Source organism: Gossypium raimondii, chromosome 5 (assembly GCF_025698545.1).
Source record: "Gossypium raimondii isolate GPD5lz chromosome 5, ASM2569854v1, whole genome shotgun sequence".
NCBI classification, from domain to species: Eukaryota; Viridiplantae; Streptophyta; class Magnoliopsida; order Malvales; family Malvaceae; genus Gossypium; species Gossypium raimondii.
Window position 1 is genome coordinate 20,216,411 of NC_068569.1, and position 21,577 is coordinate 20,237,987.

The 21,577-nt window shown below is 31.4% G+C and overlaps 1 protein-coding gene across 1 annotated transcript; it reads left to right on the top strand.

The window, feature by feature from the left end:
* The first annotated feature begins 605 nt into the window (after positions 1–605).
* On the top strand, positions 606–3,228 carry LOC105769851 (chloroplast processing peptidase). The gene is made up of 6 exons (XM_012590769.2): positions 606–952; positions 1,580–1,642; positions 1,904–1,972; positions 2,192–2,278; positions 2,573–2,640; positions 2,910–3,228. The coding sequence occupies exons 1-6, from the start codon at positions 725–727 to the stop codon at positions 2,977–2,979; spliced, it is 585 nt and encodes a 194-aa protein (XP_012446223.1). The 5' UTR covers positions 606–724; the 3' UTR covers positions 2,980–3,228.
* The last annotated feature ends 18,349 nt before the right edge of the window (positions 3,229–21,577 follow it).

Sequence of the window (21,577 nt, forward strand, 5' to 3'; positions counted from 1 at the left end):
AGAACTAGAGGTGATCATGAGTCGGGCTGGGCCTAGATAAAATTTTAGGCCCTTTTTTAGGTCGGGCCCGGGCCAAAAAAGTTTTACCCAAGGCTCGGCCCATTTTCTAAATGGGCCTCATTTTTTTACCCAAATCCATATTTCGGGCCTATATTTTTACCCAAACCCTCCTATTTTTCGAGCGGGCCATCAAGCCGGGCTAAGTAGCCCAACCCATGATCACCTCTATTTAGAACTATGAGTTCAATCTGTAAATTATTTATTAAAATTTTCCTATTTAATTATGACTTCATATCTAATCAATTTCTTGTTTTTAGGAAGGTTTAATTATTATTAGGAAGGTTTAATTATTATATAGTGTATAAAAATATTAAATTTTAAGTTTAATGATGAGTTCAGTTGTCGGGTTCAAATGCTGACAACCCCTTCCCTCAACTATAAAAAAAATTTATGAGCTCATAAAATCAAAGTTACAATTTTTATTAGAATATTTAAATTTTTGCCACAACGGTCTAAATGCTGGGGTCAATGTCTCATACCATTACAATTCAACTCAGTGTCTCTCGATAATGAAGCTTCCTGTCCAAGGCAAAGTCTAGTCAAAGCAACCTCTTTTACAACCACCCCCTCCCCCCCTTCCACTCTCTTTCCAAGTAAACTTTTAAGTGCTGAGCTTCAACCTTTTTTTTCTTTTTTGTTTTCTATCGTTTGCATTTTGGGGACGATGAGTTTTCTGAGACCATGTGCTTTGTACAAGTCATTTATAACTTTCCCTTCGCGACGATGGATGCCTTGCCAGAGTTGGGGTTTCCTTAGATGGCCTGGTTTCGATGGCTTCTTTAGGTTCCTAGTCATAGCACTTTTATGGTCCACCTTTTCTGAGATTCGTTTCATTCCTTCTTCTTCTATGTACCCTACTCTTCGTGTTGGTGATCGAATCATTGTTGAAAAGGTAAATAATAATAATAATAATAATAATAATATTCTCTTGATGGTTTTGTTCGTTTAATGGTGGTTAATACTACGATCTTTGCAGTTCAACTCAGTTTAGGGGTTTGTAGCTTTAGAAATCATGATCATCTGTAGCTGTCTTATCCCATTTCTTCTGATTTAATTCTGTGGATGATCTCAAATTTTGGTTCATCATGCAATCATTTCGTGTTTTTTGAATTTCTAGGAAGTAATTTTTCTGAATTTGCTGAGTACATTGAATGGCTACTTGAACTAGAACGCGATTTATTATTTCATTCACTATTCAATGGCACTCTTATGAGGGATGTTTCACTAATGTTTTGTCCAAAGATGGATTTGCTTACCCTACACTTTTCTCAGGAATCAATTGACCTTAAGGGGAAAATTAAATGAAATGGAAACGTCCTTTCCTAATTTGCAAACAAACCCTGTTTTTCCCTTAATCTTCTGACATTAATGCAAATTTAAAAGAGCTCTGTCATTATGCCATTCTTGCATAGTAATAGTATGCATCATGATTGACTTAAGAGTAATGATTCTGATTTGCTTATATGCACCATAATGTTGCTTATTCTCATTTTAGTTTTTCACTTTACAACTTGTGCAGGCCTCGTATTTTTTTAGAAGTCCTGCAATAAATGATATCGTCACATTCCGACCCCCAGAGCAGGTTTGTTGGATTCGTATGGCTGTATTACTATGTGTTTAACCCGGGTATGTTCAATTTGTTTCTAATATTTTCCATATATTTGGAGAGTTCTCGATGGGTTATACTTATACCCCATACCTATGTTGTTCATATATGCATTGAACATAAATACTTCAAGAAGAACAAAGAGTCGTAGCAACATAGTAGTATAGAACTGCCTAATTGTTGGCACCTGATAGAAAACTTCAACTAAGTATTCTTATCTTCATGTTGTGGCTATAGGAGACTGGGTTTGGGAAGGATGCTGTTCTTATTAAGAGAGTTGTGGCAAAAGGTGGAGATTTGGTTCAGGTATTACTGATTCTCTAACCAGTTTTCTCTATTTATACATTTTTTATCTCTTTAGGAAAGCTTTTGAAGCTCCTTTATTCATTTAGACATTTACTCGTATAGATCCTAATATCTGCAGCACAGTATCTCAATCCAAACTGCTAAAAAGAAACCTACTTGTGGCAACGTAATGCTGAAGACTCTTCTTCTTCTGAATTATTTTCCTTTGATACTATGCAGGTTCATCATGGGTCACTCTATGTCAATGGTGTTGCTCAAAATGAAGATTTCATAGCTGAACGACCATCATACACATTAGAGTTAAAGGTGAGTCCCCCTTTTTTGTCTCTCCATGTAATCATCTATTTTTCCGGTATTATAAGCTCGACATTATGGGGTATGAACCACCATGGTAAATTAATCACCAATTACCTAGAAAATCTCCTTTACTATTTTGCATTAAATGTGAGCATGAAAAATCCCGGTGGACTCCATGATGTAGGCATCCGAGCCTCCATCATTCAGATCATTTTAGTTTTGGGTTTATCATATGGCTTTGGGTGGTACACTATTTGCAATTGTTGTTTAATGCCGACTACATCATTTTTCTTGTACCTGCAGTATGTTCCTAGTGGTCATGTTTATGTGTTGGGAGACAACCGTAATAACAGCTACGACTCGCATGACTGGTATATCCACTCTTTTTCCTGTTCTTTTGTATTCAGTTCTATTTTCTTTTGTTCTTTATGATTCTTGATAACATAGATATGGTTTAAAGCATACTTCACCCTTGAAAAGGCTCCTTAAGAGCTTAATGTTCCATGAGAGTATCTTCTTGAATGTTTTGGTTTGGCTATATATATATAGATATATAATACTGTGTGTTCCTCTTATTGTACTTCATCATTTGAAATGTGATTCATGATGTGATATGTCATCAATGTTGATTGGTAACCAGGGGCCCTCTGCCTGTGGAAAACATTGTTGGAAGATATGTGATGTGCTGCTATAGACCATCCAACCACTGAAACCTGCTGCAAATTCAGGGATGTAGTTTACCTGAAGTGTAGATACATGTTGTACTCGCGTTGCCAATTTTTTCTATGGATTTACTTCCGGATGCTATCGATGTAAGCTTGTTTATATGGCTATAAATTGAATCCTAGACAGTAGTAGTTTCATGATTGTGGATGGTTAAGAGTTGAGAAACACTAGTGTTTGTTTCATACTTCCTTCTTAGATGGATCAGTAAATAAATTAGAGTTTATTTTTAATTACGCTTAGTGCATCAAATATTATTCCCATCAAATTATAAACATTTTAACGATGATCAGGTACTTGGACTCGGTACCATTCTTCACTTTGGAGTTGTGATTGTTAATTCAAAGCCATCAAACAGTTGACATGCGCATAAAAATCTAATAATACTGTCATTGCCTTGCGAATCTCTATACAGAACAAAGCCTAAGAATCCCTCACCACATCACCTTTGAATAAGAAGATTCCAAAAATAGGTGTTTCCAAGTCTCCCAAGTCAGAGTAACAAAGACTTCAGCATCCATCAGCTTACAAGCCTCGAGCCAACAACCTGTTGGTTGACAACCTAAATTGCCCTCCAAGCAATGACTGAATGCTTAGGAATATGAAAAAAGAAACTACAGCAGTCATCTTCGCATTCCTTTCTCAAATACCATTCCAAACTAAACTTACTGGATACTTGTAACTAGAAACAATAAGCTCCCCTAATTGGAGATAAATAATGCGGTCAATTTTACACCTCAACTTAAGAAGTTTCCTCCGACTCCAATTGCAACCTTGAGGAGGAGAAATCTGGAATAGACTCCTAGCTTTTACAACATAAGCTTTAACCCACTCCACCCAAAGAAATCCTACTTGGATTAAGTTGGTCCACAATTGCTGCATCACTCTCGCTTCATTCCAGCTTCCTAGTTCCTTAAGCCCTAAACCATCTTCACATCTAGGCTTACAATTATCCTTCCAACTAACCTTTGCACTTATTGCTACTAATATTTTTTTTCTTTTTTTTATTATTTCATAATATTATGAGATCATATTTAGGGTGAGCAAAATTTGATTCAACTAAATTTTTTTAAAAAAAATTTTGAATTTCGAGTTAATCAATTTGAGTTTTTCAAGTCAACTCGAAGAAGTAATTCAAGTTTCAAGTTCTGAGTCGCGTTGAACTTCACAATTTGAATAATTCAAATAATAGATTGGTGTAAATACCTATTTGGTCCCTGCTCAATTTTGAAAATGAGCAAATTAGTCTCTCTCAACAAAAATTTAAAAAGTTTCAAAAAATTCAAAACCAAATTTTAAAATTCCAAATATTTATAAAATTCCAAATTTTATATCTTTTAAAAATTATAAAAATTTAAAAAGTCCTAAAGAATATATAAAAAGTTTTTAAAAATTCTAAAACAATAATTTCGGGACTTAAATAAATTTATCATACTAAACTATCTTATTTTTTTCAAATCGAGTTAGGATAATTAAATGAGACTCATCAACTCAATTAACTCGAAATTTTTTCACTCAATTCGATCGAACGCTCACTCCTAATCATACCTTTATACCATATTTTAATATATATTGGTGCTAGCTGAATGTCAAAGTTGAGGTTTGAAAATAATAACAACTTAAGTTTAAGTTTCATTTTATGTATTTGTGTTGTTAATTGGATCTAATGATATAGTTGGAGATGAGGGTGCACATCATGCTGGATGGTAGTGAGTAGGAAAATGGAAAATCCAACCTTATCTTCCATCTTCAATGTTTCTGGTTAAATCTGGCATGCCAAGTACTACCTAAAAGAATTAGGAGATACACTGTTTTCTCCAACGTGAAAATTTCATAAATATCCATAAAACTAGAATTTTCTTTAATTTTCCACATTTTCAATTTTCTTAATTTATTTATACACAATTATCTCTTTTATACCAATAATAATAATTTTCTTTTTCGAGGCAAATAAGGAAAATGTAAATTTCCTTGAAAAAAAACCAAGGAAATAACAAACATGTAACTTGATTTTGTACAAAGAAAAAGAAAATCATTTTGGCATACTTTCTAAATGTACCATCAAACCCTAAAATTAATTTTAAAATTTTAAATTTTAAAATTGTTGATAAAATTTCAGAATTGTTCGTGATCAAGGTTTTATCTCTTAATTTTATCGAGAGTTCAAACATTTGAACAAACGAATAGTCCATGTGAAGTTTTAATGTATATTATGGATCTAATTAAGTCTAAAGTAAAGTAACAAAATATAAAGTGATTAAAATTATTTACTTTAGACTAATAAGTGTTGGGTGCAATGGTAAGACATATTGTATTCTCAATGGGAGATACAGGTTTAAACCTTGGAGATGACATTATTGAGAGAGATAGCCACGAATCTCAAACATGGACCGTAAAACGGAAATGAAGAATACAAAAAAAAAAATATTTACTTTTCCTATCTTTTCATTCGATTATTTGGTGGACTTATTGAATTAAAACTAATCCTATATAAATGGATACTCCCCCTAGCTATTAGGCTTCTACACAAAACCTCATAATATATATATATATATATATATATATATAGTCTTCATTGTAAGGCTTTGAGTAACAAAAGAAAAAGATCGGGGAGGAGAAAACAATTATTATAATGTTGTTTGTTATCAAATCTAATGGATAAAATTATTATTTACGTAATATTAGGTTTTGATTTAAATAATATCAAAATTATCACATGTAACATCCCTTACCCGTATCCAGCACCGGAATAGGTACGAGGCATTACCAGAACACATACACTTGTAAACGTATTTAACAGAGTTATAAAATTTCATCTAAATTAAAACTTTCAAAATTATTAACATGCTTTTATAACTCTTCACAGTATATCCTCAAAATATTATAATCATAATAATTAGGGCCTACGAGACCCAATATATACTCATGCAATTCAATGCTTCATTTCCATTTCATTCAATTCGCAATTTCTCATGCTCACAATTTAAATCATATTACTAGCAATTTCCATTTAATTCACGTACAATTCAATGACATTAAGTTCAACACTAATACGTATTTACCATTTAACTCAATGTTTATCGATTATACCATTCAATAACACATTTATGAAATTCTCAATTTTGCAATGAAAATATTACTTTAGCTTAAATAACAACATCACCCTGGTATAAATACACTACCACTTATCTATTTACTTTAATTCTTTTGAGCCAATTTGTCACTTACCATCCTTAATCAAATTAGGGAACGGTTACAGAAAATTGAGTACTTCACTTCCACTTTGCCATAGTATAACTATGGTCTTACGTATGATCACTTATCACTTGTCCCTGATCAGATAAGTGTAGCTAGGCTACCACTTATCACTTTGTCACTTGTTCAGATGTACTCAAATCCGGCGTTCCACTCAATTTGATCATTTATTCAGTTTTCGCATTTTTATTTTATTCTCATTTCATCAATAAATATATATTTCATCATACATTATATAATTCATGAAATTAACATTTAATCATCAAATTTCAACCATATGAACTTATTATTTCATTATCTTTCCACACTCGTTTTCTATGCACATCACACAAGATATAAACATATCATTCAACCATAGTCGCAAGCTAGTGTATTTAAACATAACTCTTTTGGGGGCTAACCACATGATAAATCATTTCAATGCATAACTTATAAATTTGACATAGCATAATCTAGCCACTACTTGGCCAAAGCCTAAGCATATACACCAAATATGTCAGCCAAATACACATATAGCATAAGCATTATAAGCATGGATGAGCATAACACTTATTCATGTATCAGGCTTACCAACATGTGTTAATTCATAAACCATTCATGACATTATTTCATGCCAAATCATATACTGAATATACCATACACACATATTATGAAACTTTATTTTCACACATGAGCTTAAACCATGACCAATAATGCACAAATATAAGCATCATTCATATTTCATCGTTTATCAGTTATAATCAAACATATGACCATTTATACACGAATCATTCATATATTTCCCAATTTTCCTCCTCCTCCTCTCCATTCCACATCCTTAATGTGTATAACACACTTAAACAACATTAACTATAATTTCACTATTCACTCACATGTAAATTCAAAGTTGTTTATCCGAGTCAGAGTCACTAAATTATTTTTATCCGGAGCTACAGATCTCCAAATTAAGATCTGTTAATTTTCCCTGAAACTAGACTCACATATCTTCTTGCAATACAATTTTCAGAATTTTTGGTTCAGCCAAATAGTACAGTTTATTCTTTAAAGCTTCCCCTGTTTTGCTGTCTGACAGTTCCGACCACTCTTCACTAAAAATTAATTATCTCATTGTACAGAATTCGGATGATGTTTTTGTTTGTTTCTTCTAAAAATAGACTCATTAAGGATTCTAACCATATAAATTATAACTCATAATCATTTTTGTACAATTTTTAATGATTTTCCAAAGTCAGAACAGGGGAACCCGAATTCATTCTGACCTTGTCTCACAAAACTTATTATATCTCATGATTTACAATTCCATTACTCACACCGTTTCTTTTATAAGAAACTAGACTCAATAATATTTAATTTAATATTTTATTCATCCTCTAATTCAATCTCTACAATTTTTTGTGATTTTTCAAAGTTACACTACTGCTGCTGTCCAAAACTGCTTTAGTGCAAAATGTTGATTTCTATTTTGCCCCAAATTTCACAGTTTATACAATTCGGTTCTTTCTCAATTAACCCATCAATTAATCTAATTTTCTCAATTAATACTTTACCTAGACATTATAAGTTGTTACACAACTATTGAAATTCAAAATTTTCACATATAACTCTATCTTCAAACTCTTTCGCTATTAGGTCCCAAACATTCACTTTCTACTCAATTCTTTCAATAAAATCAGCATATGAACAATTTAAAGCTCTAATTCCATGCTAAATCATCATATACTTCCAACACATATTCATATCAACTTTCAACTTCTTTCATAAAATCAAAACTAATGAATTTAACAAGTGGGTCTAGTTGTAAAAGTCATAAAAATACAAAAATTTCAAGAAATAGTCAAGAATTGAACTTACTTGTAGTAAAAATATGAAGAACTAGCTTGAAGAAGCCCTTCCATGGTGTTTTAGCTGATGAGAATTCAGAAAAATGAAGAGAAATCTAGATAATTCCACTTTGGTCCTAACTTTATTAAGTAAATTTTGCAATATTCCAATTTTACCCTTAATTCTCCTGACTTTGTTGTAGAGGTGTTCATGGGCCGGGCCGGGCCGGGTTCGGGTCAGGCCCAAAAAAAATTTCGGCCCTGGTCCTAGGCTCGGTCAGCCCGCCCGAATATGGGCCTAGAATTTTGCCCAGTCTGCCCGAAAAATTATAAGCAGCCCTGCCCGCACGTTTTTTAAATAAATACCAAAATTTATTTTAAAATTTAAAATAAAATTAAAAAAGTATTTTAAAAATATTTTAAAATTAAAAAATTAAAAAAGTATTTTAAAAAATTTTAAAATAAAAAATTAAAAAAGTATTTTAAAAGTATTTTAAAGTTAAAAATAAAAATAAAATATTTATTATTCGGGCCGGGCAGGCCCGGCAAAAAGTGGTGCCGAGGCCCGCCCGTTTTTAATCGGGCCTCGTTTTTTGCCCAAGCCCATATTTCGGCCTATATTTTTACCCAAACCTCCCATATTTCGGGGGGCCGTCGGTTGGGCCGGCCGCCTGACCATGAACACCTCTACTTTGTTGCTGATTTCATGCCTTTGCCGTCCAGCCCAAATAGACCTTGGGTCTATTTGCCTTTTAAGCCCTCTTCCTTTTATCATTTAAGCTATTTAATCATTTCCCATAATTTTGCATTTGTTACAATTTAGTCCTTTTTGTTCAATTAACTATCGGAACTTTAAAATTTCTCAACAAAACTTTAATACTAACTTTTTAACACTCCATAAATATTTATAAAAATATTTATGGCTCGGTTTAAAATCCCCGAGGTCTCGATACCTCATTTTCGATTCTAATTATTTTAATATTTATTTCTAGTGCACTATTCACTATTTCAAAAAAAAATTTCTAACTTCACATTTAACTTATACTCACTAAATTAATAATATTTTCTACCCATTTGTCGAATTTAGTGATCTCGAATCACCGTTCCGACACCTCTGAAAATTCAGACCATTACATTTTTCCTCGTTGGATTTGTGATCCCAAAACCACTGTTCCGACTAGACCAAAAATCGGGCTGTTACATCACATGAGCAATATTAAAATACATATGATTTTTCATTTAAATTTTATATTGTTGGTTTAGATTGTATTTTATGTTAATGATTTGTTAGTACAAATTTCCGGTGAAGAAAATCCCAAACACATGAACGGAACTTGAACAGAAAAAGAAGAAATAGGATAAGGCTCCAAGGCGTGTATCAAGTCACTATCTTTAAGGTTAATTCGCCCCCACCTATTTTCGGTGTGCAAATGAGTTCCAAGCAAATTAACCTCGAGGATACAATGATTCCAATGACTATTTGCGCTTTGCACTGACGAGAATAGTCCACTACACACTGAGTAATGTATGACAAGAAACTCAATTTCTATAAAGGATTTTTGCAGTAATACTTTAAAAAATAATCTAATAATATTAGAAAATGGAGAAAGAAAAGAAAGAATATTAGAATTTGTTGGTGTATTTTCCAAATGAAATCTCATTCCTATAGGAATTTTCATGTCTCTTCATAGAGAAATCTTTCATCAATAGGTGTCTTTCTAATAATAATGTCTTTAAAATAAATACATAATTATTATTTAATATTATAACTATTCAAATAATATTATTTAAATAGTTATAATTCTTTTCAAAAATCAAATAATATAACTTTTGATTAATTATACCTATTCATTTATAGTTATTGGAACACTATAAATATTTAAAAATGTTCCAACAGCTTTTACTTACCATTGACCACCTACAAATTCAGGATTAGCTAGAGATGCCAAACTTTCTCCCAACTATTGGCTATGGCAGGTCTCATTAGAAAAGTAGTTTAGTCAAATTTTTTATCTGGTGGAATATATATTTATATATGTAATCTTTTTTAATCAGAATTTGATACTTGTTGGTACCATTCTTCATTTTGCATGTAAAAATCATGATACATGAGTAAAATTTGGGTGCGAAAGATGTTAATAAATGATAGCAAAGAAGATAACAGATGGATTTGGTGCGTTTTATAAAAGTTTTAAAAGACAGAAGGGGAAGACAGCTGGTAGTGGTGGCGGCGGCAGCAACAGCAGCGGGCAGTGGTGGATGTGAATAATATGGGTGTGGCGTGGTGATTAACTGATTATATATTTTACCAACTTGAATGGTATATGTTTTATCCAATTGGATGCTTTGATATGAAGATAACCAATTGGGTACTTTTAGCGATTCAAAATTGAAGGTCAATTGTACGAATATTCTTTATCCGTAGCTTTTTTTGTTTCTTTGCCCATGCTTCTTTTATCAAATGCTCGTCGTTTGTCTCGTCTCAATCAGCACAAAGTCCTGCAATAAGCGTTAGATATCACTGAATGCCGAGAAAATCTTTTAGTTTGTCTTTGATTTTCCTCTAATAATATTCCACCATCTCCTTTCCTTGTTTCCTCTAATAAAATTCTTTCATATATTATTACATTATACCTGTATACCCATATTTAAATATATACCAAATTGTCAATATATAAAGCTTTAGTTTAACGATAAGATAGGATTTGAAAATTTTGAGATCTCAAATTTGAATTTATTTTATGTTAGAAAAAAAATGAATGAGAAGATAAGGGTGGAGATCATGTTGGATGGCAGTGAGTAGGAAAATCCAACCATATCTTCCATCATCTATGTTTTTCTTCTCTACTTTAAATTTGGCATCTTCCCATCTTATTTTGTCCATTGAGTTTAGATTTCATATAAAAGAAAATATCCAGAGAGGGTAGGTAAGGCCTCTAACTCCCTTGAATTTAAATCTTTTATATTTAAAAGTAGAAATAAAACATTTAGGAGAGATTCATTTATACAGATATAAAATTAAAATAGTTTTATATTTTTTCGTACCTTTTGTATGATTAAAATTTTAATGATCCAATTATTGAATCTATTGATATAATTGTACTTGTCATGGATGTAAATTTTAAATCAATCTGATATAGCCATTATATCAATCTAAAACATTATATACATTAATATTTATTAAACGGTTGAAAGTCTTTTACCCAAAAATAGTTATAATTGTAAATTTACATCAACTTTGACATGCATGATCTATATGAATGAAATAATAAATTCAACGATTGGATCACTAAAATATTAGTCGTACAAAGAAATAAAAAAAGGGTGTAATACAAGCGTAAATGGGTCCCTCTCAAATTTATTTTGTCTCCAAAAAAATTATATTTTAATATTTACAACTTCTCTTATATAAAATATCTGGTTTTGCACTCGTTGTTTTGATATTCTTCATATTCGTTTTACGGTCTTTTTTAGGTTGATAGTTATCTCCCTTCCAATAATGTCGTCCTTAAAATTTTAAACGTGCATCTCTTTTTAAGAACACAATGTATTTTACCATTGCATTTGATATTTGTTGGTCGATCGATTTCTCCCTCGTAATAACATTCATATTCCCTTTTAAAATTAATTAAAAAAAGCAAGATTTTAAAACAAATTAGAATTGATCTCGAAATCTATAAAAGAAGGAAAAAGAATATGTTTAGAAATGAACCGAATTATCTTGGGCCATTAAAATATTGCAGAAATTTGGCTCCAATGCACGTGAGTTACAACACATAAATGGCCCATAACATGCTCTTTATTCCTTTGCTTGCCTTTTGCGGCTGCTGCTTCACCTCCATGTTGATATCTCAATAGATATCACCATTTAGTGGATTGAAAGAAAAAAAGCATACATCATTGGCATTTTCTTATTTAAATTTTCTTTTTGTTATATACCCCACCTTTGTGCTTATTATTTCATTATGATTATTTTAAATCTCCTTTTAATTATGTACAAATAAACCGACCGATGATTAATATTTTGAATTTTGATTTCTTTAAAAAAAAGTCTAATTATCCAAAGTTATTGTTAAGTATGACTCCTATTTTCAGTCAAATTTGAGAAATAATCTTTTAGTTAAACTCTGTTTATTTGTTTCAGTCAAACACTGATTAGTTTAGATTATTTTATTATTATTTGACATATGAATTTAGCCTATAAATAGGCTCTTTTACAACCTTAGTAAAAACACCATTTAGATTAGAACTCATAACACATTCAGAGAATTTTATGTTTACGTTTTGAGGGTTCTTTGTTTTTCGGGTTTTCGGGGTTTAGTTTTATCTCCATATTTTGTACTCTTCATTCTTTTGCCATTATAATAAAATTATCTTTGCCCGTGGTTTTTTATCCTCTTTGGAAGAGTTTTTCCACCTTAAATTTGTGTGTTCAATCTTCTCAATTTATTCCGCTTTTTTTGTTACTTGTTGCTTAATTGGGACGATCCTTACAGTTATCGATATCTAAACTTGAATTTCTTATTTTAATCAAAGCCAAGGGAGAAAGTTATTCAAGTTTAAACTTAAGATTTGATGTTAACAAAGACTTAAAACGACGCAAATCATTTACTATTACACCAATAGTCAATTTAACTCTAAACTAAAATGTTAATTTATATCTTTTTTTTGATTATTTTTCATGCTTATCTTACCGTCCATGTTTTGGGCTTGTAATTATGTCTTCTTTTAAAAACGCAAATATGTTTTATCATTACGCCTCACTTGTTGACTAAATATTAAATTATATTCAATTTTGAAAGAACATGCCAATGATATATTAATATTAAATTAATTCTTATTTTGCTTGCCCTTTTGTGGCTGCTGCTTCACTTTCACGCTGATAACTCTTGAGATATCACCATCTAGTGGATTTTTTTTTAATACATCATTGGCATTTTCTTATTTAATTTATTTATTTTTGGTTATATACCCATCTTTGGATTTATTATTTAAAAAAAGTTTAATTACAATAATAATGATAAATTACAATTAATATATCCATATAATTAAAATTAAAATTAATCATACACAAACACACAAATAAATAATCGAAATACATTTAGTTTTGATTGCTTCTAAAATGAATCTTGTTGAGTAAATTTATCCCGTGTTCCATTAAAGGGAACATTTGAGTATTTATATATATTATCACTGTTTATGATTTGACTCTACTGTTCATGGACTTGATCCTCTAAGCGTACCAGACACGTGTATCGTTTTGGGTCGTTTGCCAGACTCCGCGGTCCCCACATGCGAGCTCCTTAGGTATGGCGAACTGAGACTGCGAACTCTCCTCGACTTGTGCAAGCTGATACTATGAACTACCCTTGCTGTACTCTCACTGTATGCCTCACAATGCCCATTTGGTGAGGCTAAAATCCTAAACCCTAAGTAGTATAGTCAAATCATGAACAATGATAATATATATAAATACTCAAATGTTGCCTTTAATGGGACACGGGATAAAATTACTCAACAAATCTAATTATCTTAATTTTTTTTATTTTTAGAATTGAATTTTTGTTTTTAATCAAGATGAAAGGGAAAAAGTTTTGCAAATTTGAATTTAGAGATTTAATATTAACAATGACTTAAACAATGCAAATAATTTATTATTAAATGTTAATTTATATAACATGTAATGATGAATAATATTTGTCATACTTGCTCTTTATTCCTTTGCTTGCCTTTTTTGGCTGCTGCTTCCCCTCATGTTGATGCCTATTGAGATACCACCATCTAGTGGATTTAGGAAGAATAAGAATATATCATTGGAGATTTCTTATTAATCTCTTCTATTGTTTTTTCGAAAGAAATTAATTTTTTTTTACTATATATCCATTTTGGGTTTATTATTTTATTCTAATTTTTTTAATTATAATTACAATCAAGAATTATGATCAATATATTCATATAACTACAATGAAAATTAATATTATGATAGACAAACAGATTGATAATAAAAATACCTTTTAACCTTGTTTAATCAAAGTCAAAGGAAAAATGTTATTGAGGTTCGAATTTAAAATTTAATGTAAACAAAGATTTAAATAATGAAAATCATTTATCATTACATCGATAATTAATTTAATTCTAAAGTTAAATATTAATTTATATTGATCTCAATGATATATGAATATAATTTTTTTTGGTTCAAATATGAATATTAAATTAATGAAAATAATATTTGTCAAACTATAGTCACGATAAGTCAACATGTACGGTCATTTGAACCTTCACCACACCACTCACACAAATTGACTCATGAGAAACACAAACCACGTGAGACATGGCTCCTCAATTGTCAAATTCTCAAGTGACTGAACCCCAGCCCAACATCCACCCATGGGCCATGACCCACACTTCCACACTCTACTCTCAACGACTCAAAATCATAGAAAATATCTTCATTTATCTTTCTTGTTTACAGAGTACTTAATGATATTAAGATGTTATGATAGGAGGTGTTTAAATGGTTAATTGAACTGAACTAGTATTAATTGAATTAATTAAATTTTTTAGTTTTTTAACCGTTAATTGAACCGAATTTTTTTTTAAAAATGAACCAAACCGAAATATTTCGATGAATTGATCGGTTAACCAAATTAACTAAAATTTATATTTTTTTATTTTTTGGTTAAAACAAGTATAAAACATATAAAAATTGATGGTGTTCATTTGATCTAATTATCCAATTAAAACCATATATAATTTGTATTATTAATTATTAAGTTCGGTTAATTATTCGATTTCGAATCGAATTAACCGATAACCGAACTTTCAAAAAATTATTAATCGACTTCCAGCCGAATTAAATCGGTTAACCGATCGATTAACTAAATTAGACCAATTCGACCGATTAATTCGATTTTAACCGAAATTTGAACACCCCTAATTATGATAATTTTTTTCAAATTAATCAATAATTTTTTAAATATTCTCACACAAAATTTATTTTCATAATTTTAATAGAATATAATATATTATATAAACAAAGAATACTACGATTACGATTTATGATTTTATTCTGTTTTACTACAAATATTTAATGTTAATATTCTCCCTAATACATACATTAAGGCCGCCAGCCAAAATGAATCATTTATGTATCCAAGAAAGGCATGTAAAACAGCAAGTGTTGACAGCAGTTGCGGTCGCCGTGGATAAATTGTCAACGACACAGACAGCGCCATCTTTATTGAACATGTTCCTGTGCTTTGGAGGAAAGTGCGGTTTTTTACAAAAAATAATATAAAAAAATTAAAAATGACCAAAATGTTATAAAAAAATTTTATTTACCAAAATATATATAATTTTTTTATTTACCAAAATATATAAAAAAACAAAAAAAACCAAAAAAAATAGAAAAAAAACTAGACTGATTTGACAACTCTCTGAGACAATGGAACACTGTTGGCGGCACCAAACAAGGGAACCCTGTTGGCGGCACCAAACAAGGGCTCCCTGTTGGCGGCACCACTCATGTTATAAACATGAACTCTGTCTAGGTGAAACAAGAAAAATCAGAAGAAAAAGAAAAGAAAGAAGAGGTGGTTCGGAAAAAAAGAGAAAAAGAGAGAAAGAGAAGAGAAAAATCAGGTATTTTTTAAAAATAATTGATTATGTTATTGTTATTGTTTTGTATAATTTGTATCTTTTTTGTTTTAGTTTAGTTATTAAGATTAAAATCAATAAAACTCAAATTAATAGTTTTAGTTAGGTTTTTATTATCAAAATATTACAAAAAAAAATAAAAATTTTATAGTATTATTATTATTATTATTATTATTATTATTATTATTATTATTATTATTATTATTAAGATGTTACTTAGTATTATTGTTAGTAAAAATTAGTATTATTTTTATAGTTAGTTATTAATAATTTTAGTTAGTATTATTTTGTATATAAAATTATTAATATTATTATTGTGTTAGTTATTAGGATTAGTGGTTAAATGGCTTTCATGTACAAAATTGAATATTGAAACATTAATTTTTTATTTAAGTTATTTATTATCCGTATGAGATGTTTTACGAGATTTTGTTTATTTTTGATGATTAAATATTGAAGATGGATGCTAAGTTTTTTGTATGCGTTTATTTCGACGGAGTCATCTTGACAACAAGTGTTGGATGTGTATTTGAATGTCAGCAACAAATAGCAATGAGATTTAATAGAAATGTCTCGTTTGATGAAATGAAGGCAAGGATTAAAGCAAAAATTTTAAGACGTTGTGGGAGAAGGATAGTAAAATTTTCTACAAGTTTCCGGTTTAACAAATCCACCAAATTCATTGAAATGGAACTTGCAAACAACGAAGACGTTGAGACAATGGTCGATCTCTCTGGGGAACGGAGTGACAAGAATGCACCGATTCACTTATTTGCTGAGTTAGTCGGTATGGAGCAAAATGCATCTGATGAAGAAGACGGGGCTGAAGAACCGCGGATGGTGGCTCCAATATCATACGTTGATAGTGAATCAACTATGGGTGGGATCGGTATCGACCTGAATATTACACCGATGTTGATATGGTTGGTGGTGAAGAAGAATGTGGTTGCGAAGAAGAAGGTGGTGGCGATCATTGGGATGAAGAGGTCGATAGTGACGGTGATCCCGATGTGGACGATGTACCTGATGATATCGACAATGAAGACATTAACGCTTCTTCGATCGGGGAGCAGATGCGGCATATTTTGATACACAATAATCTGGGCTACATGTCGCTCATAGACCCGACGCAGTATGTATGTAGTGAGTTCCCAGTACCACGAAATAGTTCATTGTCACGGTGGCCGTAACATCGATGATGAGGAGTTATTCATAGGCGAGATTCATTTGTAAAGAAGAGTGCGATATGCCATCAAAGCAGACAAATGAATATATCGATTGATTATAAAGTCACGGTGTCTACTCCGACAATATATGTTGGGAGTGTTGGAAGGCGCGGAAGGTCGCAATTGGCGAGTCGAAATGCATTCATTAAAAGTTCTCAAATGTGGGAGATACGAAAATTTGTTGGTCCTCATACATGCACATCAACACGTATGATAGAAGATCATGGAAAACTTGATTCAAAAACAATCTGTACGTGTATCGTGCCAATGGTGAAGGACATGCCGACCATTAAAGTTTGATGCGATTGCGAAATGCAAGCACGATTCCAGTATCGAGTCTCATATCGGAAGGCATGGATTGCTAAACAGATGGCGATGGAGCAACTGTATGGAGATTACGATTCATCGTATAACGAGCTTCAAGGTTGGATAGCTGCTATGCGGGAGTATGTACTGGGACTGTGATTGAGTTGCAGACAAGGCCATATTACGGCGGATGACCGATTCTGAAGCAGCAAAAGGATTTTCCATCGGATGTTCTGGACGTTCGATCCATGTGTGCGGGCATTTCCCCACTACAAGCCACTTGTGCAGGTGGATGGGACCTGGCTGTATGGAAAATATACACAGATCCTACTTCTTGCAGTTGCTCAAGACGGCAATGAACGCGTGCTCGATAGCATTTGCTATCGTAGATAAAGAGAACATGGAGTCTTGGGAATTCTTCCTCACAAACCTACGGAGGTATGTTATTAGCAACGATAACATTTGCATCATCTCCGATAGAGGGAAGGGTTTAATTGCAAAGAATCGATCGTTCCGGCAGTGCAGTGGAGATCATTTTACTGCATCCGTCACATTGCGGCTAACTTCCACAAAGATTACAAGAATGCAGACTGGAAGAGACAAGTCGTGGCAATGGGTAAATGATAACCTTATATTTTCAATATAAGTTGTAATGTTTCATGTTATGGAGTTACTAGAACTTATTTTTCTTAATACGTATGCAGCGTACCAGTTAGAGCCACATATGTTCCGACAAAAAATGATTCGACTTGAGAGTGACATGGAGGGGCAGACAAACACATCTTTCCGACAATGGTTGGGCACAATGGAGCCGTGGCAATGGGCTCAAAGTTTTGACGAGGGCTTTCGTTTTGGCCAAATGACCACAAACTTAGTCGAAGGGATCAACGCTGTTTTGTTAAAAACACGTCATCTTCCAATTGCATCTGTATTTTCTGCTACTTTTTACAGGCTAGCTACTTTGATACCAAGAATGGGTCAGCAGCAAGTCGACCAGATTGAGGCGGGACACGTGTTTGTCGAACATGTCAGGGATACAATGGTCGCAAACCGTCGGTTGGCGAGGTCAATGAATGTAGAAATATATTCACGACGACTGGAAACATTTCGAGTTACTGAGAGCATCAGTCGTCGACCTGGTATACCAACTAGGTCCTACGGAGTTGATCTCCGGAACCGACGGTGTGAGTGCAAAAGGTTCGAAACACTTCATTATCCCTGTGCGCATGTCGTGGCAGCATGTGCTAAAGTTAACGTCAATGTTGAACAATATGTCGATGATGTGTACACGCTGGAGCGCACATTGCGTGTCTGGGAAAATGAGTTCCCCGTCTTGCCTGACCTATCAACGTGGGTGTGCCTTTGACGACTTTCGAGTTTCTCCCAGACAGAGGGCTGCGGAGGAATCCGAGAGGTCGTCCGCAGTCAAGCAGAATCCGTAATGAAATGGACATCAGGAAGAAGTCTGACGGAAAGCGTTGTGGAATATGCAGGTTAAGTGGTCATAGTCGGAATAAATGCCCTAACCGAAACTTTCATGTTGGACAGTCGTCCGGATCGGGTCGTAATTGACCTAATATTGTAAAATTTTTATGTGTAATGATAAAAAACTATACAAATGGTTATGATTACATTGTATCCAAATTAAGTTATAAAATAGTATATGGCGTTTGGAATTATTAATATTATATCGAAAATGGAGGCATATAACCTTAAATTAAGCTTTAATATAATGCAACTTTAAAATAATTATATTGGTAAAAGAAATTGAACAATAACCATGGCCCAAAGATGATGCGATCCCATGGCACATGTTTGTACATTAACATGTTTGTATTTTTTGTAATATTTTGATAATAAAACCCTAACTAAAACTATTAATTTGAGTTTTATTGATTTTAGTCTTAATAACTAAACTAAAACAAAAAAAAATACAAATTATACAAAACAATAACAACAAAATAATCAATTATTTTTTAAAAAATAACTTCTTTTTCTCTTCTCTTTCTCTCTTTTTCTCTTTTTTTCCGCAGCACATCTTCTTTCTTTTCTTTTTCTTCTGATTTTTCTTGTTTCAGCTAGATAGAGTTCGTGTTTATAACACGAGTGGTGTCGCCAACAGGGAACCCTTGTTTGGTGCCGCCAACAGGGAACCCTTGTTTGGTGCCGCCAACAGGGTTCTCTTGTTTGGTGCCGCCAATAGTGTTCCCTTGTCCCAGGGAGTTGTCAAATCAGTCCAGGTTTTTTTTAGTTTTTTTATTTTTTTATATATTTTGGTAAATAAAAAAATTATATATATTTTGATAAATAAAAAAATTTATAACATTTTGGTAATTTTTAATTTTTTTTATATTATTTTTATAAAAAACCCGAGAAAAATGGTTTGTTAGGTCGTCAGTTTTGTATTCATTTTCCAACGCGCCTTACTTTCACGAAACAGAACAGCCATTGGTAGTGGGAAAAACAGAACAGCCAAAAACACGAGCTCATTACTGCCAAAGTTGACTGGAGTAGCAATCAATCATTTTTTTTTTCCCAGATGGTCTTAGAATTGGGGGCCTACATTTGCAAGTTGCAACATGCTTCACTCTCTTAATTACCATACATGGAGGGAGCCATTGTGCATTGCGCAATACCCATGTCACGGCAGTTGCTACACATCATACAGCATTTGGTATCTGACAAAAAATATATATTATAAAAAAATATTGTATGTGTACAATATATTATATTTTAGGTTAACGGTAAATTTAAATTTTAGTTTTATTTTATTTTATTTTTCTTAATTTTGTTACTTTTCAAATTTTTAAAAATAAATTTAATTGTTATTACTGTTAAATTTTTCATTAAATTCAAGTTAATGTTATATTTTTATTACATAGTTACCAAATGAATATATATTAACTTACAAAATTTTGTACTACCCAATTTAGCAACAAAATTTTAATAGCGTTTATAATTGAACTTGAATTTTAAATTCAAAACAATAAAGAGAGAAAATTCTGAGTTAAAAATAAATGGACTAAATTCTAAAGGCATAAAGGATATAGAGGCTTAAAATATATTTTAACATGTTTTTTCTTGCCAAAAAAATAATAGCTAATTCTTACTATTATTCAAATGTGAAATTGCTAAAAAAATTGTTTTTTAAACAATAATATTCATATATGTTCCTTTTGACACAATACTTAAAATTACCCATAGTCCTTCCCCAACTCATAAATAGGAAGATAATACGTTTCAACACACTTGAACCTACGTTCTCTTACATTGACAACAATATCCATACCAATCGAACTAAGACTCAATCGACTTTTGTATTTTTTTATTAAATCAATAAAAACCCACCTTTAATTATAATCAAACTTAAATTCGTAATATTTAAATTTTCAATTTTACCACTTAAATTGCATGTGTTTTCATAAAATTTTAATATATATGAAGGTAATCAACTCAAGAAGGAATTATATTCAAATTTAAATTTAATAATAGAAATAGAAACGTACAAGTAAGATGTTGTATACATCATTTAATTTTTATTTTGTTAGCCCTTGAACTCGCTTTTTATTAAATCATTCCAAAATAGATAAAAAGTTAAATATTTTTGAACTTTTCTAACATGACATCATATGGATGACACGTCAAGATTTAATTACTTCTTTAAAATTTTTAAAAAATTAAAATTATTAAAAGGTATAAAAATATAAAATTAAATATTTTTAGAATTTAAAATAATTAAATTTTAAATTTCATTCACATCGCAATTCACGATATATGTCACAACAAAGAAAGTTAACAAACGTTAACTTTTCCATTCATTTGAAATGGTTTTACAAAAATACAAATTCAAAAGCTAAAACGACATTTTTATAAAGTTGAAGGGTAAAAAAATTATTCCAAACCAAAACAATTTAATTGCATATATTATTGTACAATACAAGCAACAAAATTAATGTTTCTTTGTTCATTTATTTAATTATTGTTTTGTGCATTTGGATGAACCTTGAGTCTGCATTCGCCAAAAGATGAAATTTAATATTTTATTTAAGAAATGAAAATAAATAATTAATAAGTGAATATAATTGGAGTTGTTCAGCTGTCACATATAATCAACGTTGTCATCCCAAAGACCTGAAAAGAAGACTATTAATTTATTACAATTACACTTTGAATTTAAATTCATGGATGTGTGAAGTTTTCAATGTTGAGCATGTCGCCGCATCTACTTAGCATGTCATCCCTCCATTTTTCAAACCCTATACCAAATACAATTATTGTTATTAATTATGAAATAATGTTTAGAATAATATACAATAATTGTA